Below are 27,233 nucleotides of genomic sequence, written 5' to 3'. Positions count from 1 at the left end.
AGTTCTTCCCCCTCCAAACATACAAAAGAGCTCCTTTTATCACTTGCAAATCCATTGGGAATTAAGAGAAACTATTTGAAAGTTAAGCTGTCCAGGCTCCTTTCTACCCCAACTTGGCTCTGTCCCTTCTCCCCGCACCTTAGCCCCCTTCCATGCCGTAGCCCCTTCCATGCCCCGGTCCTCAACTGTCCCCCAGTTCTCCATCCGCAGTTCTCCATGCCTCACTTCCTGGAGCTGAGTATGTAACTTCAAACTTTCTTCTCCTTTGAAAATATGCCTTAATGTCTCTACTCTATTATCTGTTCATGGATAAACCACCTGGAGCCTTTGCACATTTTGTTTTCTACCTTTACTTTTGTTTAGCGTAAGCTTGTAGGTATACTGAACCCTCTGGTAGATAATTTTTACTGATTCTGACCTTTTAGGCCATTGTGAAACCCCTTTTCCCAAATTTTGAAATAAATAAATAAATTCTAGCCTAGGGAAAAGAAAACTCAAATCCCCGAGTGTATTCTTTGATGGTTTGGGGCAGGGTATGTGGGAAACATCCCTCCATCCCACAAATGTTTGGGCACCTTCTCTTTGCCATACACTGTGCTGTGTTCTGGGGCCACCCTGACGGACAAGACACCGTCCCTGCTCTTGGGCACACATGCAGTCTACTGGGGGAATAGGTCAGGAAGCAGGCCAAAGCACAACGGTGTGGCACATGGTGGTTATGATGCAGGAAATGGGGACTATGGGAGCACATGGGGGCACCTAACCCAGGACTGTGCATCCTGGAAAGCTTCCTGGAGGAAGGGAGTGATGTCCAAGTGAGACATGAAGCAAAAACAGGGCTTACGCCAGAGCAGAGGGAATTTGTGCTAAGGCCCAGAGAGGACAGGCCATAGACCATCTGAGGAACTGGATGTTGGTCCAGAGTGGCAAGAGAGGAGGTAAGGGGAAGGCTCTCACCTGCCATGGTAAGGAACTTGGGCTCAACCCTGCTGCATTGGGAAAGGACATGTTTTACGCAGGTGTGGTTTAGGAGAGCAGGCAGGAGCACGGGTTGGAGGTCGCTGGCTGGGAGTCGATGACCAGGTCAGGTGCTGCCGCAGCAGTGCCAGCAGGGGACGCTGTTGCACTGATCTGGGACAGCAGTGGTGAACACAGGAAGTGCTTTCTAGACTTGGCTATATTGGGCTCCATCTATGGGATGGTGATGAGGGGAGAGGGGGTACTAGGGGTGAGACCCATTGTCATGACTTACGGACCTGGGTAAGTGATGGCCGTTTACTGAGACTTGGAGGGAAAGATGATCTCGGATTGGACAGGTTGAATTCGAGGTGTCTCTGGACACCAAAGTGGCAAAGTGCATGGGCAGCTGGATTTGGGTCTGTTGCTCAGGACAGAGCAAGGCCAGTGCCAGCTCTGAGTGCCCAGCAGAGTGGCAGGATGGCGTTTTGGGTGGGGCATGATGACAGCAGTCTTGGGGGAATGGAAGTTTCGGTAGAGATGGTGAGGGCAGATAACTCTTTTAAGGGGTTTGGCTCCCAATGGGGTTTGTGTTTGCTTTTTTAACAAGGCAGGTGATTCAAGCAGTTTAAAGGCTACCTGGAGAGAGCCAGCAGAGGAGGAGACTGAAGCAAAGAAGTCCACAGAGCAAGACCCTCAGGAAACAGAAAAGGCCCCAGCGCCTAGGGGCTGGCTGACGTTGGATGGAGGAGGAAAGGGTGTGGGTGGGTGGAGGGGGTGTGCAGGCTTGGTTTTCATGGGGAAGCCGGGGGCAGGGTCATCTGCCAGTGAGGAGAAAGCGGGCCTCAAAGCTGGGCTGACCATAGCAAAGATTTTAAATCACTGTCCAGAACTGGGAGCAGCTGTGCAGAGAAATCTGCTTGCTTTTGGGATTGAAGGCCTTAAAACAGCTCACAGAAGGTTCACGTGTCTTGAGGTGGGCTATCAATTTGATACCTATACCCATCTCTATTTATTTCAAATACTCAACTTTAAACAACTTTCTCAGTAGTTTCACAGTATCCTTTCATGGGCTGATAAACAGAAAACAGGTGATTACATCCATCCCCTCAGAAACCCCGTGGGGGGTGTGACACAGGACACCCTCCCATTTCTCTTCTCCATCCAGGTTCAAAAATCCCAGACATAAGCAGCCTCGAAGCGATCTGGGCATGTGTTGTTGGAGCCATCCTGGCAGTGAAGACACTGCTGGGATGTCCTGGGGACCTCTGACAGAGTTCTCCAAACAGAAACCTCATGGGCAGGGGGCTTTCGAGCAGGAACCAGACAAATCCGCCTAAAACTCGCCCCTACACCCCTCTGTTATAGAAGAGTTCTGTTTCTTCTGTTGAAGATCGAATTTCCTCTTCAAGCTTACTGCACTGTATCTGAAAAACAAAGTTAAATTTTTAATATTTATAAGAAGATTTTTTTTTTGCCTGAGAAGCAAAAGATAACAACAAAAGCTGATCCACCAATCCCACTTCTAGGTATATACCCAAAAAAACTGAAACCAGGGACTCTAACAGATATTTGCACGCCAATGTTCATAACTGCCAAAAGATAGAAGCAACCCGTGTCCATCAACCAATGAATGGATAAACAGAATGTGGTGTATATACATATAATGGAATATTATTTAGCTGTAAAAAGGAATGAAGTCCTAATATATGTGACAACATGGATGAACCTTGAAGATACCATGTTGAATGAAATAAGCCAGACACAAAGGACAAATGTGTGTGATCTCACTGATATGAAACAATTAGTATAGGGTCAGAAATTAGAATACAGGTTACCAGGGGCTGGAGTGGGGGTAGAGAATGGGGAGTTAATGCTTAATGGGTATAGAATTTGTTTGGGGTGATGGAAATGTTTTGCTAATGGATGGTGGTAATGGTAGCATATCATTGCGAATATAATTATTTACTGAAATATTGAATTATATATTTAAATGTTAAAGGGAAATTTTAGGTTGTTTATGTGTTACTAATATAAAAATGAAAAAAAACAAAACAAAACATAGGACTGTATAACACAAGTAATGAACCCTAATGTAAACTATGGACTATAGTTAATAGTATAATTATAATATTTTTTCATCAGTTGTAACAAAGATACACTAATGCAAAGTGTTAATAATGGGGGGGAGATTACGGTACTGCATTTTCTGCATGAGTTTTCTGTTAACCTACAACTTCTCTAATGTAAAAATTTTATATATGTTCAAAAACTTTTTCAGAAAGCAATTTGTGCAGCTCCTCACCATCAGGCTGGGGCCATGGCAGAAGGGCAAACCCAGCCCTGCCACTTCATAGCTGAATAACTCATTCATAAGTAACTCATGGGGGAGTTACTTATGTCCCCCTGGCATCAGTTTCTTCATCTGTGAAATGGAAATAACAAAACCTACTTGCAAGGGTTGTTTTGAAGACAAGAGACTAATTGCCTGGCAGTGCCTGGGGCACAGAAGGTGCCGGAGAAGCAAACGCCTCTCTTGGAAGTACCTGTAGCCTGTGGCTTCCCCTCTCACACTCCAGACCTACAGAACCACCCAGTGTCCCAGCTGTGCCCACACTCACCCTGTGCGGCCCCCGCCATGGCCCAATCCTACCAAGTCTGCCGTCAAATATGGAGGAGTCCCTCCCTCGGCAGCCTGAGGAACCAAGCACGTGTTATTCAGCCCAGGAGCTTTAAACCCACCGGCCATCGCCCCAGAAGGCCAGCAATGGGCAGCGACCTGTCCGGGTTGGGGCAGGGGAGGGCCCCTGAGAACAGTGGTGGTGGGAGGTGGGGGCGCCTGCCGTCTGACCCCTGATGGGTTGACCTGGATCCAGCCCCTCCAGAAGAAGAGGTGGCAGTGTGCCCGTGAGTGGCCGACCACACGCAGGCTGCGCTGAACAAGGACCGAAATGAAACCACCAAGTCAGGAAACAAGTTATTCCCAACACCAGGAAAACGATCCCACTACCCATCATGACGTGAAGCTGACCGAGGCAAAACTGAAAATAGAGACCTGGCCATCCCACCACAAGCACAGCTCTACCGAAGTTCCTAGATTCCGACCGCCCTTTCCTTAGGTCTCGTGAAGCCTTCCCTCTCTGCCCCACTCCTAGCCAGGCCAGGATTCCTGGCCCAAGTGGCTCCCGCCACCCTGACCGCCCACCAAAGCCCTCAGTGTCCCACACGCCATGACTACCTTCGCGGGCTGCTTCCTCCACCACAAACACCGGGCAGGGCCACACCGACTGGGCAGGCCGGAGCACGCCCTCAGAGCTTGCGGAAGGAAATCAGACAGGAAGCCAGATCACAGCGGCAGGAAATCCCACAGACAGAAAGACTTCCTGTAAATGATCTCACCTTGCAGATAAGACATCTGCTTTAGTCTCTTTTTGCAAAATAATTCATTTTTATCACAATTTTACTGTAACAAAGTGTTCTAATAGGTGGGTCTGTAAGATTTTTTTAATCTTTTTTTCTCCTAAAATTTCATTTTCATGGGATACCTCCCTTGCCCACAGTGAGCATAACAACTAGCTAAAATAATTTAAAAGTTCTACTTTACGTGCTAGTAAAGTTGCCCGAGTTACCCTATAAACCTAAACCTACAGAATTTGGGTCCTGAATAGGATCACTCCATAGAAATGCTTTTGAGGACATTATTAATTTTAACTTCAGTAACAGAAAGAAACATTTGCAATGTTCAGCCCTGATGTTTGCTCACACTTACTAGGGTTGATACTGCAGCTCTCACCTCCTGACACTCCCAGTGGGCCAGGCCCTGTGCCAAGCAACAACCCTCTGCAGAGATACTATTGTCTTCATCTCTCTGACAGACAAGGAAACTGAGGCCTGGAGAGTTTAAGTAACTGTACAGCGGGTTGGACCCATCATAAATTCTGAGAGAATTCTAGAATAGAGAACTGCACTGTCCAACACAATCGATACTAGCCACATGAGGCTATTTAAATTAAATTAAATAAAGTTAAAAATGCAGTTCCTCAGCTTCTACCATATTGGAGAGTGCAGACATGGAGCACTTCAGTCCCTGTAGAAAGTTCTACCAGATGGCACGTTGCTGCCAAGTGTTACACGGCACTTAGACTATTTTAAAGTTCTTTTTTTTTTTTATGTCCCAGAAAAATGCTTATGATATACCCTTAAAAAGAAACAGAATCCAAAACTGTTCAAGTATTTGGGGTGACAGGATTCTGTGTGTTTGTCTGTTTTATACTTTATAAACTTTCCAGGTTTTTTATAAAGAAAATAATATAATAAAGAATTTGGCCAGTCCTTATCCCTGGTTCGTGGGAGGTAACCCTACATCCTTGGAATTTCCCATCCTAGGAGTGTCTCTCCTTATCCAAGGTGGACCCCTGCACACACCTGAAGAGTTCAGGCAAAAGAAACGACAGGTGGGGCCGGCCACCCCGGAGGCCTCGGGAGGGGCTGGCCACACCAGGAAGGCCAACCAGGGATTAGCGGGGCTGGGGCTTCAACCCAGGTCTTCTCAGCTCAGCCTTCCAGAAGCTCCACCACCTGGGCACTGACTCCACCAGTCAGGCCCACATAACCAGACCCCAGAGCAACCCCGGTCACCTGGGCGAGCTTCCACGATGGAAACTGTGCATCTCTGGGACACTTCCACATCTCGACTCCACGTGGAGAGGACACAGAACAGTCCCAAACTGGTGCAAGTGGTCTGGGTGGTGGGATTATGTATAAATGTTGTTTTGTCTTATACTTTCATAAACTTTGGCGATTTTCTAGTAGATTAATTTATTTACTTTACTCTTACAACCGGGAAACAAAACTTTTTTTTGTTTTTTGAGAGGTCAAGGCAGCACTTACCCGTCCCATCTGTGGGAATATGCTGAAAGAAGCTGGCACCATCAGTCCCATCACCAGGATGGTACAGGACAGTTTCACGGTCCATAGTGACCACGGGTTTTGCAGGAAAAACTGGGTCCTGTAAGAAACCAGGTACAGCTCACAAGTGATGCTAAACGGGCGGCGCTCTTTCTTCAAGGCTGGCCTTCTGTCTTGTTTGCGGTTCTGTGTTACAGCTAACCCTTAGGCCCACATCTTGGTTCCCACCTGACCCGCAAATGGGCAATAAAAACAGCTGCTCTCATTGAGCACGTCCTATGCATCAGCACAGTGTCAAGCACTTGACTCACTTTTTCACCTGATCCCCACTCTGAGGTTTGTGTCATTGGCCCCTTCTTACAAATGAGAAAACCGATGCAGCTGCCTGTTAAGTAACTTTTCCCAAATACCACGGCTCAGAGGTTCGAGGGCCTGTGCTGTCAACCTGGATCCCCCAACACTGCTGTGCCATCCTGGCTCTGAGCACGTGGAGAGTGTAAGCGTTGGTGTGCTGCTAAGAGCAGAACCCCAGCCAGGGAGGCAAAGAACTGGGATTCGGCCGAGCCTCAGCCCTTGGCTGTATGCTCCTGGGCAAGTTACTCCCCTCTCTGAGCCTCAGTTTTTCCAGCTGCAAAATAAGGGGGCTGAGCTAGAAGAGCCCCTGAGGTCACTGCTGCTGGATTCTCTGGGATGGAGCTTCTGGGAGGTCCTTTGATGGCACACAGTCCTTCCTTCTGGGCATCCAGATGCCCACTGGGAACCAGGGTCACCTGTCCGCACTGGGCTGCCTGTGCCATTCATGTGGACCTCAGGGGAGAGACCAGATGGCCTCAGCTTTTATGGAAGCTCCAGTTTTGAGGTCAGCCAGAGTGGCCCAGGAGGCCCCTGACCCAGCAGTGTCTGCACCCATCCAGCTGGGTCGACCTCGGGGAGTAATGGGTGGCTCTGCCTAGGACATGGCCCTACTTCCTGAAAACGCGCTATGTGCGTGGTTCCCACTGCAGACTCACCACCCTGGCTGGAGGGGATGGGGTCACAAGGGCCTGGGCCCCAACTCAGGTCAATCAGAATCCTTCCCTGGGAGTTCTGCTCTGAGGGGAAGACCCTCCCCCTCCGCTGCATTTGTTCTGAGCTGGGAGTTGCCAGCAGCCATGTTCCTCATCAGGGTGAAGAAGCCCAGCTGTGGCCGGAGAGAATGAAGCGGGCTCCCAGGAAGGCGGGAGAGAGGGGAGTGTCCCAGCCCTGGAGTGTCTGTTGAAGTGGCCAAAGGCTCCACTCCCTTCCCACACTCAGTCCCCAGGCTGGCACATCTCCCTTCTGGGCTACTTCGAGTTGGGTCTCCAACACCTGCAACCAAGGAACCCAGACTGATGCCAGGCCCTCCTCCTAACAGGCCATATCTTCCTTCTCAAAAGGAATGACATTCCACTGGGTGTGGGGCCACTTATGCTCATTTAAAACATGGTTGAAATGGGACGAACAAAGGCTTGAGCAATATTCATAGCACATGGGAGCTTAACAAACCTGCAAATCATCCAAACTCCTTCTTCTAGAAGTCAGGAAACCTGCCTCAGCAAACTCCTGGACATGCCCAAGGACACAGGCTGAGTGATGCCAGGGCCTGGGCAAGCTTCCAGGTTTGTCAGAAAATGCACTGGATTTACACGCCTGCCCAAGGCAGCCTTTCGGCCCCAGTGCATGAAGGATGGGCCAGCAGGAAGGTTCCCTGTCCCACCAGGCTCAGTATATGACAAGTTTTATCAGGATTTTGACTATCAAAATGTTGATTCCTCCTGGGGAGGAGAGCAGCACCTCTTACCTTCTAAAAAGATATGCTAAGACTTCTGGGATAAAAGCCGAGGTTCCAAACAGCACTGTTCTGGATATTGCTGTATCTTTAACGGCCTAGTGGGAAGGGAAAGAAAGCAGCTTAGAACATGAAGTGAGGCGATTTCTAGACAGTTTCAAGACAAAGCCCAGCAAACAGCACCTCTCCAAGCTCACGCCGGAGATAATGCCTGTGAAAGAGGCGTACAGAGGAGGACGGGAGTTGATGCCGGGGTAACCCCTCCATCAGTCCCCCAGCGCCACCCCAAATAAAATGCTCATTAAGTGCAAACAAAGGCAGCTTAAAGAAAGCTCCTCACTTGGAACCAAATGGAGGTCCCTGTGGTGGAAATGCTGGATTTGCCACTGAGGTCTGTCCCACATTTTCCTCTCACTCCAGGACTCTGCCACTGGCCTCATTCTCCTGGACCTGCTCCCCATTTATCCCACCCCTACCAGTGGGTGACTCCTCCAAAGATGTGGATGTGCACAAGTCCCATCTTTCGCTTGGTAATTAAAAGTGGGATACTATAAAATTTTGTTTTGCACAAATGTGTCTGTACTGTTGAGAGCACTTTGCTCTCTCTTCTATAATGTACCTCACTCTATATGGTAAACAGTTAAACATATATTTACTGTATGGACTATGTGCAAAAAGCCATTGTACCCTAATCTAAGGATTTTCAAGAGAAATTCTGACTGTAGACGGCTCGCATGTTAACTTCAGAATCCAACTCCTGGGTAGGACACAACTGCAGAAACATCACTTCTCTGCTCAAGAGAAAAAAACACACGCTCTGCCACTGCCGTTCCCTGAACTCTGTTCCTTCCAGGTCCGGCTTTGCATGACTCGGCCACAATCTGCCTCCCGGGGCTCATCTCACACCACCGCTGCCCCTGCTCTCTGCCGTCAGACTGCACCTGGCCACAGCCTGATGCTGTTTCCTCTTCCCCACTAAGATAGAGGAGCCAAACACGGTCATTCTTAAACTTGCAGGAATATAAAATAAAATTTCTCAACTTCAGGAAGAGAAAAGTGGCTGCTGAGCCAGGGTGAGGACAGCCTCTGTCCACTTGTCCCCTGTGCAACGGGCAGTCCTTCCAAATGAGGCACGTCATCGGAGGCCATGGGAGACTCCTCGCGGTTGGCAACTAAGTGGCCTACAAGGCCCGCTGGGGAAAACAACGTGAACAGTCTCCTGAAATCCGATCAAAGGTGCCCTATTACAATCAGATATTGCTGGTTACGCACTTTCTAAAACGTAGGCAAAGGAAATAAACCTCTCAGTGACCGGGAAACGACGAAAGAATACTAAACACTTACGCACAGTTGCAGACAAATTATTCTTAAAAGAAAGATAAACACTTAGAAGAAAAAAAAAAAAAGCAGGCCATGAAAACTTTTCTTTTCCCCTACGTGGGCCTCTTGCAAAAAGTGAAGTTCTTCCCAGGGGGATGGGCCCTGGATGGCCAGCAGGGCCCGAGACCACTCCCCAGGGGAGGCCGAGGCTCCTGGAGCGGGTGTGGGTGTCCCCAGAGCACAGCACAGTGGCTGGCAGGGGGGGCCCTTGGGAAGAACTGCGGGACTGGAAAACATCTGCTCACTCTATGCTGCCACTTTATGAGTGGGTTCCCAGCAATACGAACGCCCCGAAGTTAAAACTGTGTTGACGAGAAAGGAAGACATATGTCCACATGCAGACTTGCACGTGAACGCTCACAGCCGCATTCTTCATGGTAGCCCCAAATGGACACAATCCAAATGTCTGTCCATGGGGACTGGGTGTACAAAATGTATAGCCAAGCTCTGAAATATTTCTCAGCAGTAAAAATACATGCTACCACATGGATGTACCTCAACAGTGAAGACTATGATTCCATTCATATGAAATTTCCAGAAAAGGCAACCATGTGGAGACAGAGAGCAGATCAGTGGTGGCCTGGGCTGGGCGCGGGAGCAGGGAATGATAATAAATGAGCAAGAGGGCACTTTTTAGGATGATGAAATGGTCTAAAACTGGATGGTGTTTTAGGGTAATGGTTGCCCAACTATATAAATGTACTGAAATTCATCAAACTCTACACTCTTTTATTAGGTGAATTATATATGTAAATTATACTTCAAAAGTTCTTAGGCACCAAATCTTCATTTCCAAAAGCTAGTGCTACCATTTTCTTTCTGGCAGCAATTTCTCTCCTTGTTACTTATAATTATTGTGTCCCTACTGTTATTCATTAGAAAAGGGGCCAGTATTTTCAGACATGCCACTAGATGGTCTGCTGGAAAGATCAAAGTATGCAACTGATGGTTTGTGATCCAGCTCTGTAAATCATTGGTGGGATTTGGAGTAATGTTTCATGAACCAAATAATTATGTATTTACTGACTGACTGGGCAGCCACCTTTCTGACCTCCTCTTCTACCAACCTGCTGGGCAGGAGGCCCCTCTGGCCCAGGGTGCCCCTGTACGTGGACACCGTGAGGAGCTCAGCCATTCCCATCACCTGTTCAGGGCAGTTCCAGGCCAACAGCAAGCAGCTGCCCACGTTATAACCCTTTACCTGAAGTCACTTCACAGAGACCAAAAAAGATCTCACCTGCTAAACATACATGATTTGGTGGATATGGAGTGTTTGTAAATAAAATTAATAAAATCTATTATTATATCTATTATATAAATTATATAGAATTTTAAAAGTCCACGCCCAAAATGAAACCATAGACTATTTCAGGTTCTTACAGTTGAATGCACACAGAAGTCGCTGTGTTGAATTGAGCAAAAGAAAATAAACGGTTTAAGAGTAAAAATCATTAGAAGTTGAGGCCTTTTATGGAAGTTTTAGGTCAAAGCACTGGATTTCCTAAGGCCATCCTGGAGAGGACACTGGTCCTTAAAGATAAAGATGATTAGAAAACCCTGCTCCATGGAGTGGAAGGAGGAGGGCTTCTCTTAAACCCAGAGAAAGGCGTCCACTGACCTCCACAGGGCAGGGCAGGCTGAGAGGGGAGTAGCCACCAAAAGGGGCCCCCCAGTCGCCCAATGGAAGGCAGACGCCAAGCCTGAAGAACTCACCAGATGTCCGTCTTACAAACATCACAGCACAGAATGCAAACTCTTTCTCTCAGCAAGATGAGGGAGGACAGGATGAGGAAAAACTGAAGACATGAATTTGTTACCAGTTCTCAAGCAGAAAATTCAGTTCTTTGCCCAAAGGCAAGCAGCTCCAGCTCTATCATGCCCCCTACCTTTTCCGCGGCTCTTCTGGAATGGCCTATGACATTGCCTTCCTTGTCCATGACCTCAATCCCTCGCACAGGCTCAAAACCTCGGGATGCCAGGACATTCATTCCAGTGACTTGAGCTGCAGGTTAGAAGAGAAGAACACCCAACCGAGGGATGAGGCTCGGGCCAGCAAGGGAACGTTGTCTTCGGTGTCTGTTCACCGGGAGCCGCTGTCCTCTGACGGCTGCCCTCCCCCCAACCCTCGGGTGGGCACCTGCCTTAGGCTGGGCCAACCAAGCTCTCTCCGGGGGTGTGGAACTGGGATCACAACTGCCAGCCACTCGGTCTTGGATCTCAACTAAAGCCCAGCACCACGTTCTAGCACCCCTGAGGCCCAGCCCCACTCCCTGACGGGATTCCAGGAGAAACCCCAGGATCTTTGAAATACACCCTCCTTCTCTGCCAAAGCTGGTTCGACCAGGTTTTTGTAACAGATTTCCTCAATTTCATTACTGATAATCATGCTGCCAATTCTTCAAACTGCTATATTCCCAAATCCAAATTTAAAGCATGAAATAGAGGATTGGGGCTTGCAAACTTAAAGTCAGTTAATCTTTCTGGTATCCGACTACTTGTTGGAATCCCTGTGCCATCAAGTGTTTGCTGTGTGACCCCAGGAAAGTTACTTAACCTCTCTGTGCCTTAGGCTCCTCAACAGCAATGGGAATAATATTAACCTACCCCTAAGTTTTTGTCAGAATCAAGTAAAATAATGCATTGGAGGGCCTCTACAGAGTCTTTATAACGTAACTTATGTCTCTTATCTATGGCCAGTTGATTTTTGACAAGGGTTCCAAGACCACTCAATGGGGAAAGAACAGCCTTTTCACGTCATATACAAAAATTTACTGAAAATGGAACAAAGACCTAACTATATGAACCAAAAGCACAAAACACTTAGAAGAAAACATAGGGAAACATCTTCAAGACCTTGGATTAGGCAATGGTTTCTTGGACTTGACATCAAAGGACTTCATCATGAAAGTAAAAAGACAATGTATAGAATAGGAGAAAATTTTTGGAAACCACATATCCAATAAGGGTTTAATATCCAGAATATATAAAGAAATCCTACAACTCAACAATAAAAAGACAAACCAATTAAAAAATGTGCAAAAGACTTGAATAGACATTTCTCCAAAGAAGATACACAAATGGCCAATAGGCACCTGAAAAGATGCTCAGTATCATTAGCCCTCAGGGAAACGCAAATGAAAACCACAATGAAACATTATTTAACATCTAGCTAGAATGGTTACCATTAAGAAAACAGAAAATAACAAGTGATGGAGAGGATGTGGAGAAATAGGAACACTTGTTCATTGCTGGTGGGGATGTAAAACGGTGCAGCCACCATGGCAAACAGGTCAGCAGCTCCTCAGAAAGTTAAGTATAGAATTACTATATGACCCAGCAATCCCACTACTAGGTATAAATCTGAAAGAACTGAAAGCAGGGACTCAAAATAGATATTTGCACACCAGTGTTACAGCAACATTACTTACAATAGCCAAAAGAAGGAATCAACCCAAGTGTCCATCAACAGATGAATGGATAAGCAAAATGTGGCATATATATACATACAGTGGGATATTATTCAGCCATAAAAAGACATGAAGTTCTGATACATCAATAACATGGATGAACCTTGAAGACATGATATTGAGTGAAATAAGCCAGACACAAAATGACAAATAGTGTATGATCTCACTGATATGAAATAATTAGAATATGTAAATTAATAGTCAGAAACTAGAATACAGGTTTGACCAGGGGCCAGGGTGGGGAAAGGAAATGAGGAGTTAATACATAATTGGTACAGAGACTCTGTTTGCGGTGATGGAAAAATTTTAGAAACGGATGTTGGTGATGGTAGCACAATATCGTGAAGGTAATTAACATCACTGAATTGTCTATTTTAAAGTGGTTAAAATGAGAAATTTTAGGTTGTATACATGTTACCAGAATAAAGATGTTAAAAAAACAGAGGACTGTACAAGACAAACAGTGAACCCTAATGCAAACTATGGACTACAGTTAATAGAATAATTATAACAATATTGTTTCATCAATTGTAACAAAAGTGCCACACCAATGCAAAGTGTTAATAGGGAAAAGTTTGTGTGTGTGTGGGGGGGGGTTGGGAATAGACAGGAACTGTGTACTTTCTGTATGATTTTTCTGTTTACCTACAACTTCTCTAATAAAAAAAAGCTCCCAGAAGCAGGAGGAAAAAAAATAAATAACTTTTGTTTACAGGCTTGTGTTCCTCCTGTGACAATTAAATGGGTATCCGCAAAGAAAGTGTCACTTTCAAACCAAAAACCCACCCAGGCCTCTGGGCCTCAGCAGGCTGCAAATGGCAGCTGTCATTGATCACATCACAGCCAAGGGGCTTGGGTGTCTCTGGAGATGGAGAAAGGCTCAGACACCACAAAGACAAGCCCCAGACAGCATGCTACGGGGCCTTCCTGCTCACCTAGAAAGACGACAGGTAAGGCTCTTCCGATCAAAAAGCGAGCACGATGGTTATCCAAAGAAAGCTTCATTCTGACCAAATGAGGGATTATCTAAAAAGTAAGACAGAAAATTGGGGTATTTCATGGGACCAAAAAATCAGCAGAACATACCTGACAAAGCTAATAGTTGCCTGGTTCCTCTGACAGGTCGGCCAGTGTGCAAGGGCTGTCCATGTAGTTTTTTCTTTTTAATTCTTGCAACAGTGGGGTTGGTATCCTATCATTCTCCCTGCTCACCAGAGAAGCTGAGGCTTAGTGAGGTCACACAACTTGCCCCCAGTCACAGAGCCAGTAAAGGTGAGAGCCAGGGTTCAAACGCACAGGGTCTGACTCCAAAGTCTACAATCTTATCTGTTAGCATCCCGACATACAAAGCAATATTCAATATGTGTAACATGTTTGTGTGACATAAATTAATTTTTTTTTTAAGTTAACATGTATCAAGTATATGCCTAGAATCTTAGAATGGTAACACAATTGTTTTGGGATAAGATTATCAGTAGCTTTTGTTTTCTTCTTTATGCCTTACTTATATTTTCTAAATTGTTTAAGTGGGAACATAAATTTGTAACCAGAATAAATAAAACTTCATTTAGAAAGATTCAACATATCTTCAAAAATACCTACCCCCAAAAAGGTGGAAGAAGCAATTACTCCCGTCCCTAGTAATATACTTTCTTGTGGACGATGACTCTAAGGAAAAATAAAAATACGTATTTAGTAAAGACCATAATTTTACCCACTAAAGAAAATAAAAAAGAAACAAAGAAACAAAACCCAAATTGCATACCCTCCAGGCATCATACTACTCACATAACTTGCATTCCCATTGATGATGTTGAATGCTGTGGTGTAGGTATACAAGAAAAACTGCAGAAAGACAGAAGCAAATGCAACACATTCTGGCTTCCAGCATTAATTACCAAATTCAGTAATCGTGAAATAAAAATAATTGCTACCTGAGGCAAAATCATGGACTTCATCCCTTTTGCAGGCAGCATCGAATAGAAAACCTTTTAAGAAGAAAGTAAAACGGAGTTGTTAATGTTTGGGGGGAGGCAGAGCTTGCAGGAACAAAGAACTTCCCAGGGAAGACACAGAGCTGAGCCCTCCAGGAGCTGGGATGAGGTGAGGAAGGTGGGGCGCAGGGGGGCTGTTGGTCAGCGGACAGGCTGATGTTGAATGGACACCTACTGGGCACTGAACTGGCCGCTCTGAGGACACCCAGGGGCCTCACAGTGCTGTGTGTCTCCAAGACCTGCAGCCTGGCGGGGCAGCTGAGAAGCACAGGGTCAGGGTGGAAAAAGTGACAGATGAGAGATGAGGACAAATGTCCCTGTATGAGAGCCAAGGGGAAATGGACTTGCTGGACAGCAATTCCAGGTCCCAGGTGAAGGCCCAGATTGGGGGAGGATTCGGGAGAGAAAGTAATGGGGTTGTGGGCAGGGAGGAGCTCTCAGAGCTTTGCACCCAGGTGTTTCAAAAGAGGACTCCCTCCTGCACGATGGGCCTTCAGGAGGCCTGGATGCCTGGCTGGGTGTGTTGGGGGAGGAGGGGTACGTGAGAAGACAAAGGTGTCGGGGGGAGGTCAGTGACCATCTAACAGGCAGTCAAGGGACCGCAGGATGGGTGTCTGGGATTGGAGGGATGCGAGCTGTGGAGGCTCGGAGTTATGTACCCAGAAAAACATGTTCTTAAACTTAATCCATTCCTATGGGTGTGAACCCACTGTAAATAGAAACTTCCCATGAGGTTACTTCAGTTAAGGTGTGGCAAAACAAAATCAGGATGGATCTTAATCCTATTAGGGGAGGTCATCATAAGCAGAATGAAAGTCAGACACACAGAGAGAAAGCCATGGAAAGAAGCCAGAAGTCAACAGACCCCAGGGAAGCCAGCAGAGGCTGCCATGTGCCTTGCCATGTGGCAGAAAAGCGAAGGACCAAGGATCGCCAGCAGGCAGCCCCAGAACACCACAGTCTTCTGGGAGAAAGCATTGCCTGGATGACGCCTTGATTTTGGACTTCTGGCCTCAAAACTGTGAGCCAATAAATCCCCTTCATCTAAGCCAACCCACTGAGTGCTATTTATTTTAGCAACTGGGAAACTAAAACACGAGCTGAGGTCAGCAGAGGGAGGGACATCTTTCTCATCCCCTGCTTCGTGGCGGCGAGCAGCAGCTTACTCACCATGGGCCCCGTGACAGGCAGGAAAGCTGGCAAAGAAGAGAAGAGCCATCAGTGACAGCCACTGCTGGGACAGGGAGCAGGGGCTGGCAGGGGCGACACCCGGCCCAAAACCTCCTCTCCATCCTTCTGAACTCGTAGGCATCAAAGGAAATTTTACTCCTTACTCTTTTTTTTTCCCAAATAAAAATAATAATTATGTGTATATGGCAAAAAATTACAACAGCAGAATACAGCAAGATATAACAAGAAGGGATTCCCTGCAGTCTTTGCAGACCCTCCCAGCAAAAGTAAGCAGCACTGACCATTTCTTGTTCATTCTTCAAAATGAATTTTTAAATACAACTATCAAGATACATGCATATTGTCATCTGTCTCTCTCTCACAAGCACACAGCCCTTATTTACAGAGACGGGGATCAATGTACCTTGTTTCACACTTTGCTTTTCATGCCTTGGTAGTGAAACAGAAACGATTAATAATAATAATATCATTAATATTATAATTAATTGAAATATTTTTCACTAGTTCCTGGAGATCCATCCTTCCATATTAGCACATAAGGCTCACCTCATTCTTTTTAATCTGAATTGTTGGGGAGTTATGCTGTTTCCAGTTTTTTTGCTCAAAAAATATATAGAGAGAATTTTAAAGCGGGAAGGGCACTAAACAATCATGGATTTTATTCCCTTTAGCTTAGGCAGGATGAAAATGAGAGAGGACACTAAATGGCATCTCCAGTAATGACATTTATGAGTTACAAGAGCCATGAATGGAATGAGCAGTTAACGTCCTACGATTCAAATCCTAGCCTGATCCCTAACGCCCGAAGCTCAGTACTTTCCCCAGGACTGGACACAGCCCCAGCCCCTGGGCCTGTGCTTCTCCACTCTCAACTCCAGTCCCGTCAGAGATCCTTTTTCTTTTAAGCTGTGGTTTCTAGACATACCATCAGAAATCCTTCTAGGACAAACAAAATTAAGAGAGACATACATACGTCTCCCCAATCCGCTTCTGAATATTAGAACCAACTCACCTGCGGGTCGAAAAAGAACAGGGATCAGTTTGCTGTTGTCGGGGTGCACTGTGGACTTCAAAAGGATATGCACAGAGGTTAGCCTGATGGTTGGTTTCATTATTTCAGGACACCAAAAATTAGGAAAGGACTGAAACTTACAAGACTTCTCTTCCAAGCCTCTTGTATCTAAAAAGAGAAAAAAAACAAGGAAAGGTTTTAAAGGCAGCTTGGCAGCAAAATATCTCCTCACCAGTGAGCTATTTCTGGTGTCACCCTTGCTCTGCCTTTCACAGGGAAAGGACCAGAACTTGTTTTCTACCCCATGGACAGAAGAAATGAAAATGAATGAATCAAATGAATGAACGAACAAACAAGTGAACTAACAACAAGCAAAGAGCCCCACCCCACCCTCAAAAGAAGCTCTGAACAACCAGCAAGACCTGGCAGAAGCACCTTTCTCAAAGCTCCAGAAAACAGTTAAGGGACTGCAGTGACAGGGCGAGCACCAAATCAAGAAAAAGGCTACTTGAAAGTGGCAGGATCTCCTGGGGCCCTGGGAGCCCCTCTCTACCCCTGAGCGGCTGTGCACTCCCACTGCGGATCCCTGGTTGGGGTTCCCCACGGAGAGAGGAACCCTTGTGTGCATCCTGGGAGCATGTCTGTCTGGCCCAATCTGTCTGGAGGTGGCTTGAGGGCCTTGCCGCCCCAGAACTCGCCCTGTGTGTAGAAGGCTCTTCGCGGAGCTCTCCTACAGAACTCGGTGGGACAGCAGTCGGTGGCTGCCAGGGGCAGGGATGGCAGCTGTAGGACTTCACTGTGCAGAGGCTGGGACTGGAGGAAGCTATTTCCTGGGAAGAGGGCACATCTGGAACCCTGCAAACAGGGGCATTCCTCTGGTCATTTGCACATGCCCAAGACAAGACACAGGTACAGAAAGGATCAGGGAGGCCCCTAGGCTTTGGCCTGGAGCTATTCACCAAACTAATTGCACGGATAAGCCCTGAAGGAGAGCACTTATACTGGTCAGACTGCAAAGACTGAGAAAGGTCTTTTCTTTTGGGCCTTTTTTAAATTAGCTCCTGGCAATCAAGAAAAGCTTTGTCATTTCACTAGCTGGATACAAGCTCAAGGAACAGAGGCGTCAGTCTAAATTCCACCGATACATTAAAATATCAAAATGTCCAAGTTTCAACCAAAGGTCACAAAACATACAAAGAAACAGGAAGCAGTGGCCCAGGCAAAGGAGGAGATTAAAGCATTAAAAACCACCAATGAGGAAGACAAGCCCTGGGATGCATCAGACAAAGACATTTAAAAAAATGATCCTAAATATGCTCAAAGAGCTAAAGAAAAACATGGACAAAGAACTAAAAGAAACCAGGAAAATGACAGGTGAACACAAAGAGAGTATCAATAGAGACAAAAACTATAAAAAGGAGCCAAACAGAGATGAAGACCCCAGGAACAGAAACTTAAACTTCCCTAGAGGGGTTCAACAGCAGATTGGCACTGGCAGAAGAATTAGAGAACCTGAAGATAAGACTACGGAAATCGTTCAGTTTGAGGAGCAGAAAGAAGAGAATGAAGAAAAGCAGACAGAGCCTGAGGAACCTGTGGGATACCGTCAAGTACACCAATATACACACTGTGGGAGCTCCAGAGGGAGAAGAGAGAGAGAAAGGGGACAGAGGGAATATTCAAAGAAATAATGGCTGAAAACTTTCCAAATTTAACAAAAGACATGAAGATACATATCTAAGACACTTAACCAAACTCCAAACAGGATTTAAAAAAAAAAAAACAAATAGACCCATGTGGTTACATATTACAATCAAATCGCCAAATGCCAAAGACAGAGAATTCTGAAAGCCAGAAGAGAGAAGCAGCGTGTCACGTACAAGGAGGGCTCAGTAAGACAAGGGGCTGATTTCTCATCAAAAACCAGGGAGGCAAGAAGGCAGCAGGACATCATATTTAAAGTGCTGGCAGCAAAATATTGCCAACCAAGAATTCTGTATCCAGCAAAAATGCCTTTCAAAAATGAGAGAGATTCTTCTTTTACTTCCTAATGCCCAATTAACAGTGATATGGTACATCAACCACAGGTGGTATAGAGTTTACCCTGGTAAAGAGCAGATTATGATTTGATAATAGTAATGTTTCTAGATTTTCTTGATCATCCTTTAGTTCTAAACATATTGATAAATTTTAAGAGGTTAATTTTCACAGTTTATTACAACAAGCTTCATTGTGCATGATTCATTGGTAAAGAATTTGAAGCTCCAATGGTTAAGTAGTTTTCAGCTGCCACTGTGGAGAAGTAGGCATCTCTTTCATGTACAATTATCTAGGGATGGAAACCTAAATAATACAAACATAAGAGTCTTTCTCTCTGAAGAAAATCAGTGATTTAAAAAGCAGCTGAAATTTGCAATTAATTGCTTTTTTTTTTCATGTGACATACTGCCTCCAGTTACAATGAATGTTCTAATTTGATTTCAATCAACTAAAAAGCCTTATTCAAAATTCTGTATTAATTTATAAATTAATAAAGGCAGTTTTTCCCTCAGGAATCAAGCACATCAAGTCTACATATTTAGCCTAATTTATTTATATTAATGTGGATTACATCAAAACATTTAGGTACCATCGATGGAATTTTTATTTTTATACAAATATGTGGTAATGGTATAGATCAAGGTTTATCAAAAATTGGATCCTCTATAAATGTTTAATGAATAAAAGTGTAAATCATTACCGTTAAAATGAAAATTAATTATGATTATAAACAAACAGGGTATGTGATATTTAAATGCAATAATAAAATTACTAATAAAAACATTTTTTTTTAAATGAGGGAGAGATGAAGACATTCACAGATAAACAAAAGCCGACGGGTTCCTCACCACTAGACTGGTCCTATAAGAGATGCTCAAGAGAGTTTTGCAGGTTGAAAGGAAATGACCATAGACAATGCATAGAAGCTGTACAAAGAAATAAAGATCTCCAGTGAGGGTAACAACATAGGTAAATATAAATGCCAGCCCTAGTGTTATTTTTGGTTTATAACTCCACCTTCTACTCCTACAGGATCTAAAAGGTAAAAGGATAAAATGCAATGAAATATCAGTGATTTTAAACTCATAATGTATAAACATGTAATCTATGGTGAGAACTATATAAAAGAGGGGGTCTGGAGGGGCACAGGAACATAGTTTGTGTATACCATTGAAATTAAGTTGATATCAAAGCCAACGAGATTCCTATATATTTAGGATGTTAAATTTAAGCCCCATGGTAAACACAAAGAAAATCTCAAAGAATATGGAAGCTCATAGAGATAGAAATTAGAGTACAGTATGCCAGGGGTGAGGGTCAGGGGGAACGGGGATTTAATGCATAATGGGTATAGGGTTTCTGTTTGGGGAGATAGGAAAGTTTTAGTAATGGAACTGGTGAGGGTACCCCAATATTGTGAATGTGATTAACCCCACTGAATGGTATGCTTGGGAGTGAATGAGATGGGCAAGTTTCTGTTGGAAGCAAGGAAGGGCGAGCAGCTAAAGAGATAATACAATGACAAATGCAATATATGATCCTGGATGGGATCTAACACGGGAGGAGAAAGGCTCCAAGGGACATTATTGGGACATACGAAAAAAATTGGAATACAGACTGTAAGTTTTATATCAATGTTAAATTTCTTGAACTTGGTTAACTGCACTTAAGGGGTTACATAAGTGAATATTCTTGTTCTTAGGAAGTGTGCATGGCAGTTTTAAGTGTGAAAGGAGCTGATATACACAACCTATTCTAAAATGTTTGGAAGATAGAAAGAAAACGATGTGGCAAATGTGGCAAAATGTTAAAATTGGTGGATCTGGGTATTTGAGGGGGTAGGGTATTCTGGAGTTCTCTGCATGGGGTTTGTATTATTTTTGTAACTGTCCTGTAAGTTTGAAAGTATTTCAAAACAAGAAGTTAAAAAAATAGATAAATAAAAACAAGCAAAGAGACAATCCACATAAAGAAAACAACCAGAACATTTAAAAATCCTAAATCAGCCCAGGGGTGTAAATCTCCCTGACAATGCAGGATATGACTCCCGGGATGAATCTGGACCCAGCATCGTGGGACTGAGAACATCTTGACCAAAAGGGGGATGAGAAATGAAACGAAATAAAGCTTCAGTAGCTGAGACATTTCAAATGGAGTCGAGAGGTCACTCTGGTGGGCATTCTTACACACTATATAGGTAACACTTTTTAGGTTTTAATGTATCAGAATAGCTAAAAGCAAATACTTGAAAGTATCAAACTCCAACCCAGGAGCCTTGACTCTTGAAGACGATTGTATAACAATGTAGCTTACAAGGGGGACAATGTGATTGTGAAAACCTTGTGGATCGCACTCCCTTTATCCAGTGTATAGAAGGATGAGTAGAAAAATGGCGACAAAAACTAAATGAAAAATAGGGTGGGATGGGGGGGGGGGATTTGGGTGTTCTTTTTTACTTTTATTTTTAATTCATATTCTGATTCTTTCTGGTGTAACGAAGATGTTCAAAAATAGGTTGGGGTGGTGAATGAATGACTATATGATGGTACTGTCAACAGCTGATTGTATACCATGGATGATTTTATGGTATGTGAATATATCTCAATAATTTATATTGAATTTAATAAAAAAAAATTATAGGCCCAGAAATTTAATTACAGTTTTTTTTTAATAAAAGGGTTTGATTTGAAAAAAAAAAAAGTCCTAAGTCAGTCTCCCTTTGACCCTGGAGAAGACTCAAGGCCAATACCTAACTTATCCCTGCAAAAGAGACCAAGGGCTCCAGGGAGCCAGTCCAGCAGCTCCTTCAATGCCCAAGTCCCTGAGTCTAGCCTGTCCCAGGACACAGCAGGCAGGGTGCCAGAGATGACATTACTAGCCAAGTCCCTGTGACAGACAGAGCCATGCTGCCAGCACGGAGGTCCAACCAAACAAAACCAAGTTGAGTATGTGTGTTTTCCACCAGCTGTCTCATGGGACTGGTGGCTGTGGACTCCAGAAAGCCCCAGACACCACTTGGTCCACTACATGATAGATAACAAGGGCTTGGTTTCCCTGTCCCAGAACGCCATGTCTATAGGAAATCAGATCCTGACTTGGGAGGCCTCCCTGAAGTCTGGAGTTTGCCATGGAGCTCCAGGAACCAGCTACAGAGAATCTCCACTAATCCCCATTGCATAGGAGGAAGCCTGCTCTAGATGGTTTAGGAGAAGGAATCCTAACTCCATTTGAGAAATGAACCCAGTTGTGAACAGCTGGTCCCCTGGGCAGTGTTTACCAAGTCATGCATGTGGGACCATCTGAGGACTGCCACACCCAGCTCTTGAACCAAGCCAGTGGGGGCACATGAGACATACCTTTTCCTCCTCCACGTCATCTCTGGTTGCATCTTCATCTGTTAATAACAGATTCCTCAATTTTTCTATTTTTTCCTATAATCAGATATAAAGAAAGCAATGAACTCCATGTTGTATCCACAGGTTTTGAAATCACAGGCTGACTCACCAGCACAACCAAATCTAAACTGTCCTCCTCATTTCAATGTGACTTGTAGAATCTGGCACTCCACTCCCTGGGTTTCCATTCAGATGAGCCCAAATTCAGATCTAAGCTCCCAGCTTCATCAGCCCAGAGGCTCCCCCTGAGCTGCCTCCTCACCCCTGTTCTTCTCTGACAGTACCTGTCTCAGCAAACAGTACCACAACCTGCGTGCAAGTCAGAATCCTGGGAGACCCACCCCACTCATGTGCCACCCCATCCACTCAATTCACACTTGTTTTCTCTCTTCATTTTTTCTTAATTTGAGAAAAAAAGATTTTAATACAGAAAAATACAAAGAATGATTATACACTCATAATCCCCTCTCCCAGAATTAACAACTATAAACATTCAGTCCTGTTTGCTCCCTATTCTTTTTTTTTTTTGCAAGGAGATAACCACCAGCCCCAGCCTCATTTCTCTCCCCATTCTGGCAGAGGTGCCCACTACTGTGAACTCAGGGTATATTCTCCCAGTTGTACTGCACAGGTACACACACATCTACATGAATACATGTACCCGTAAATAACATAAAGCATTTTTTTTGAGTGTTATAATTTGCATAAATGCTATCCTCTATGCACCTTGCCTTTTCCACTTATCCTAGATAACATATGCATTTCCACGTAACATCATAGGTATGTTTCCATTCTACATAGATGCCATGTTAATCATCTAGTTCATCACTTTTAACAGCTAATCAGTATTCCATTGAATGAACTGACCATATTTTACTGGTCTCTGCCCCTACCGATGGGCATTCAGGTGGTTTCTCACTTTTCCCTCTTAAAAACAAGGCTGGAAAAAACAGCTTCAGCAGGGGTATGTCCTTTTGGGTTATGGCCAGTGACCGAGTATCTCCTCCTCTTCGTCCCCCAGCCACCCCCTGGGTTCAAGCCCTCACATTTCACTTGGATGACAGAGTGTCCCAGGAACTGATCACCCTGCTTACAGACTTGTGCCCTTTGGTTATTTGTCCAAAGGCTACTAAAGCAACCACCTAAAACAAAAACCTCACCATTCCTTGCCCTTGCTTAAAACCTACCTTAGCCCCTGCAGGGTAAGTGCAGACCCCTAACATGCAAGACCCTTCGAAATTGGCCTCATTCCTCATCCCCCTGGCACTAAAAGCCTCAGTGACAGAGGCCTCCCTCCTACTCTGGGCTTTGCTGACAGTCCTGTCAGCACTACCCCCTCCCCCATCTCAGCCCTCCCTCAACACTGTCTCCCACAGAGTGAAGCCCATCCTGCTCCAGGTTCCCCCAGTCTCCTGCCACCCCCTCCCTTAGAGCCCTGAGCTCACAGGCTGTCACTAGCTCTGTGGCCTGTCATGCATCCCACGGAGGGTCCTTTCTGAATCACCAGCATCTGGCCCAGGGCTAGGAATTACCTGGTCAACAGACGCACACTTTTATGTATCACTCTTCCATTTTAACAAGCTCATTCGAAAGGAATAAAAACATAATAATATGTGAATTCTGTTATTTCAACTGGGACACACAGTCAGGTTTGAAAATAAAATGCAAAAGTCATTATCTTTGAAAAGAAGAAAATACTTACAACTGAAATGATCAAATTTGTAGGGTCTAATAATTCTGTCCACTGACGAAATCTTTGAACAAAAGACTAAAGATAAGAAAAAGCACGAGAAGGTTAATAGCAGTGGAAAAACAAAGACATATAATAAGTTAAGATTTTTAGAACCTGCATCATTGAACTGATGCATTCACCCCATTTTACAGTGAGGAAGCTGAGGCTTAGAACGGAAACTCAAGGAAACACGGCCAAGAAATGACTCAGCCGTCTGTACTCTTAACTCCTCCGTTATAAAATTGTTTCTGAGGGTTAAAAGCCTAGACTTTGGGGTCAAATGGGCCTGCAACACATCCCACACATGACCTTGAAGCAAGTGTCTAGAAGTAAGGTCTCAGGACATTTCCACACCTCCCAGAGTTGTAAGGCTTCTCTCCAGTAACAACAGACCCAGCTCCAGTGAAGACCCAACAAATGCAGCTGGGTTCAGCAATGGAGAAAGGGGACACGGTCTGCTCCAACCAGCCCCCAAACTTCCTGGTGGTTCCACTCTGCTGAAACACCAGAGTCCTGGCTCTGCTGGGACAACTTTAGCTCCCTGTCCCTTCTCAATTTCCCCACCTGAAAACCTGGACTGGGCCCTACTTTAGGTAAGAGCTTGGAAGAGAATATCCTCGAGCCAACCTGTCCAGAGTTGGGGGTGTGTTGTAGGTGTAAGATGCACACCAGCTTTCCAAGGCTTCATACAAAAAAAAGGATATAAAATATCTCAATAATTTTTGTATTGATTGCATGTTGAAATGCTATTTTGAAACTCTGGGGTTAAAAACAGTATTTTATTAAAATTAATTTCACTGGTTTCTTTCTGTCTTTTTAAAACGTGGCTTCTAGAAAATTTAAAATGACCTCTGTGGCTCGCGTCGTCTTTTTATTGGCCAGCGCGGCCCTAGACGCTGCCGGGAGGCGAGGCCGAGTTCCTTCCTGCGACCGGGACGGCCTAAAGCCTCGGGTCTCCGGCTCTGAGTGGCGGAGCCAACCAAGGTTGGGAGGACGTTTTCCTCTCCAACCTGCTGCTCGGGAACAGCTTAGGCGGCAGAGAGCAGACGCCTGCGGGGGGTGGACTCCTCGGTTAGGGCGCTCTGAAGGGTGACCTTGTGGCGATGCGCCCTAGCCCAGCCCGGGACGGAGGCGATGGCCCGGGGAACAAGCTGGGCCGCGGCGTCCGGCCGGCTCGGGTTTCCATTCCGTCCTCTCCCGGGGCCTCCAAAGTCCCCGGGCCTGAGTGGGGGAACCGGGTGGAGCGCGCTCGAGGCCTATCTCCCCGGGAGGAAACCGAGGCGCCGGGCGACCACGAGGCTCGCCCAAAGTCACCGAGTCCGGGTGGGCAGCACGTGCCTGGGGCCGGCCCCCGGCCCCCACGGCGCCGCCCTCGTCCTCCCGCCCCAGCCGCGCCGGGCCCGCGCCGTACTTGGCGTTCGCTGATCCAGAAGCGCAAGTTAGGCTCCATGCGGGCGTTTCCTCCTCCTCCTCTTCCAGGGACCTACGTGGTGGGTGGAGCGGCCGCCGCCGCCGGGCCAAGCGCAGAGGAGGAGCCGCGCGGCGGGCCCCGCCCCGGACCCGCACGCTCGCCCCGCCCAGGCACCGCGCGCGTTCCGCCTTCCCTGTCACCGACCCCGGGCCCCGCGCCCCGCCGCCCGTGTCACCGCGTGCGCCCTCCGCCTCCTGACCTGCGCGCTCCCCGCGCTCCCCCCGCCCAGGAGGGGTCACCAGTCGGAGCCCCCGAGACACAGTATCTATCTGGAAGACCCCGGGAGGCGGCGCGTGGGGCCCTCCGCGTTTCGCTGTAGCGCTTTGGAACCTTCCCCTCGAAAATCCCTCCGATTGCTAATAACGTCCAGTGTACACGGCTTTGGGTAGAGTGAGGACCGGCTACGTACTTGCGGGGCCCAGTGCAAAATGAAAATGTGGGATTTCTATTCAAAAACAAATGTTAAGTATTTCAAGACAGCCTGACTCCAGAGCTCGTGCGCTACATGGGAATGTGGCCTCCCACGGAAGTCAGTCCTGGCTGGCTAGGGAGAAGCGAGCACCGTGGCCAAGACACGGATATGTTTCTTCAGAGAAAGAGGCACCGGGTGCTGAAGGGGGTATACATGTCTCAGCCATTTCTGAAAGAACCCATGCAGGAGGCATTTCATCAGTGCTCAAAGATTAATAATGGGTACAGAGTTTCTTTTCAGAGTGACGGAAAAGTTTTGTTGGTGAATAGTGGTGATGGTAGCACAACATTGTAATGTGGTTAAAACAGGAAATTTTATGTTCTATGTATTAACACAGTAAACATTTTTTTAAAGACCCAAAGAATTTCAAGCCATTACAGCAAAGTATTAAACCAAGCCTGGGGTCTTTATAAGTGTGGAGGGACCTGTCACACTTCGTCCCACAGTTTTTCTTCAGCATTGGGGCAAATGGCAGGGTCTTCTGTTGAGTGCCAGATCAAGTAGGGCCGTTTGCAGGGAAAGCTATGCTCCCCCCCACCTCCCCACCTCCTCTCTGGGTGGTGGTTGTGTGCGAGCCGTTGAATTCTTGGGAGCCAGGTGTGTGTTTGGGGTGTTTAGGGGGGCTCTGGAGTCCTGGTGGGGGCCCAGCACCACAGTTTAGCTGTGTGGGTCAATCTCTTCAAGTCTACTTCTTTTCTGTAAAATGAGGACACTTGTACCTGTCTAGGGGTTTTGTTGAGGATGGAATGAGGAAACACGGTGCTGGGCACATGGGAATCACTCAGTCTTGGCTATTCTCCCCTGACCTTTGTCACCCCAGGAACATGAAAGCACTCATGAGACTTCATCGCTACTACTTTTGCTTGTCTGTATAGCCATTTTCCCTATGCTCACCTGGCTTGCCTTTTCCATCGCCTTGGAGAGGTCATTTCCTCTTCCAGGAGTCTTCCCTGACCCCCATAGCTGGGTGAGGCCCCTCTGCGGCACTCCCACTACTTTCAGTGTATCTGCACCATATCCTTTACATATGTTGGCTCCATCCCCAAATATGTCACAAATCCAGCCCAGCTGGCCTATCTCCCCCTTGGACCCCAATTTGGTCTCAAGAAGCCAGAGTGATCCTCTTAGAACAAGTTGGTGTCATGCCTCTTCTCAAAATCATCCTGATTATTTCTCATCTCAGACTAGAACCTTAAATTCTTAGCTTGCCCATAAGGCTCGTAGGGGTCCCCACTACCATTCTCCTTCACCATACAGCTATATGGGCCTCCCTACAATTCTTAGTCCACCCCGAGCCTGCCTTTACCTCAGGGCCTTTGCACTTGCCATGCCCTGTGTCTGGAACCCTTTCCCCTTATCTCCTTGACTAACTCCCTCACTTACTACATTTTATCTCCTTTGATCCTC

At 46.0% G+C, this 27,233-nt stretch overlaps 1 protein-coding gene across 6 annotated transcripts; it reads right to left on the bottom strand.

Annotated features, from left to right (window-relative positions):
• Nucleotides 1-1,918: 1,918 nt before the first annotated feature.
• Nucleotides 1,919-25,380, bottom strand: SFXN4 (sideroflexin 4). Of its 6 annotated transcripts, XR_005211799.1 has the most exons (16): nucleotides 25,295-25,380; nucleotides 23,854-23,919; nucleotides 22,113-22,187; nucleotides 16,858-16,884; nucleotides 16,717-16,771; nucleotides 15,684-15,709; nucleotides 14,454-14,507; nucleotides 14,308-14,364; nucleotides 14,122-14,187; nucleotides 13,455-13,545; nucleotides 10,939-11,054; nucleotides 7,685-7,770; nucleotides 5,848-5,965; nucleotides 4,196-4,356; nucleotides 3,263-3,382; nucleotides 1,919-2,384 (listed from the first exon to the last, which is right to left on the bottom strand). XR_005211799.1 is itself a non-coding variant. In XM_037804029.1 (14 exons), the coding sequence occupies exons 1-14, from the start codon at nucleotides 25,331-25,333 to the stop codon at nucleotides 2,307-2,309; spliced, it is 954 nt and encodes a 317-aa protein (XP_037659957.1). In that variant the 5' UTR covers nucleotides 25,334-25,380; the 3' UTR covers nucleotides 1,919-2,306. The 6 variants fall into 6 exon arrangements, 4 of the variants coding, with proteins under 4 accessions (XP_037659957.1, XP_037659956.1, XP_037659959.1 ...); XR_005211800.1 differs by lacking the exon at nucleotides 3,263-3,382; XM_037804029.1 differs by lacking the exons at nucleotides 3,263-3,382; nucleotides 4,196-4,356.
• Between the last annotated feature and the right edge of the window lie 1,853 nt (nucleotides 25,381-27,233).

This window comes from Choloepus didactylus, chromosome 15 (genome assembly GCF_015220235.1).
Source record: "Choloepus didactylus isolate mChoDid1 chromosome 15, mChoDid1.pri, whole genome shotgun sequence".
NCBI classification, from domain to species: domain Eukaryota; kingdom Metazoa; phylum Chordata; class Mammalia; order Pilosa; family Megalonychidae; genus Choloepus; species Choloepus didactylus.
Note: the sequence above shows the minus strand (reverse complement) of the source record. Positions and strands in the feature narration are given on the sequence as shown.

What these genes read in the sequence shown, in the direction of transcription:
- SFXN4 (XM_037804028.1), bottom strand. Translation starts at nt 25,333, where the DNA reads ATGGAGCCTAACTTGCGCTTCTGGATCAGCGAACGCCAA. An exon ending in CAAATTTGATCATTTCAGTT is followed by an intron (nt 22,188 to 23,853) that starts GTAAGTATTTTC and finishes ATCTGATTATAG; the next exon opens with GAAAAAATAGAAAAATTGAG. An exon ending in ATGACGTGGAGGAGGAAAAG is followed by an intron (nt 16,885 to 22,112) that starts GTATGTCTCATG and finishes TTCTCTTTTTAG; the next exon opens with ATACAAGAGGCTTGGAAGAG.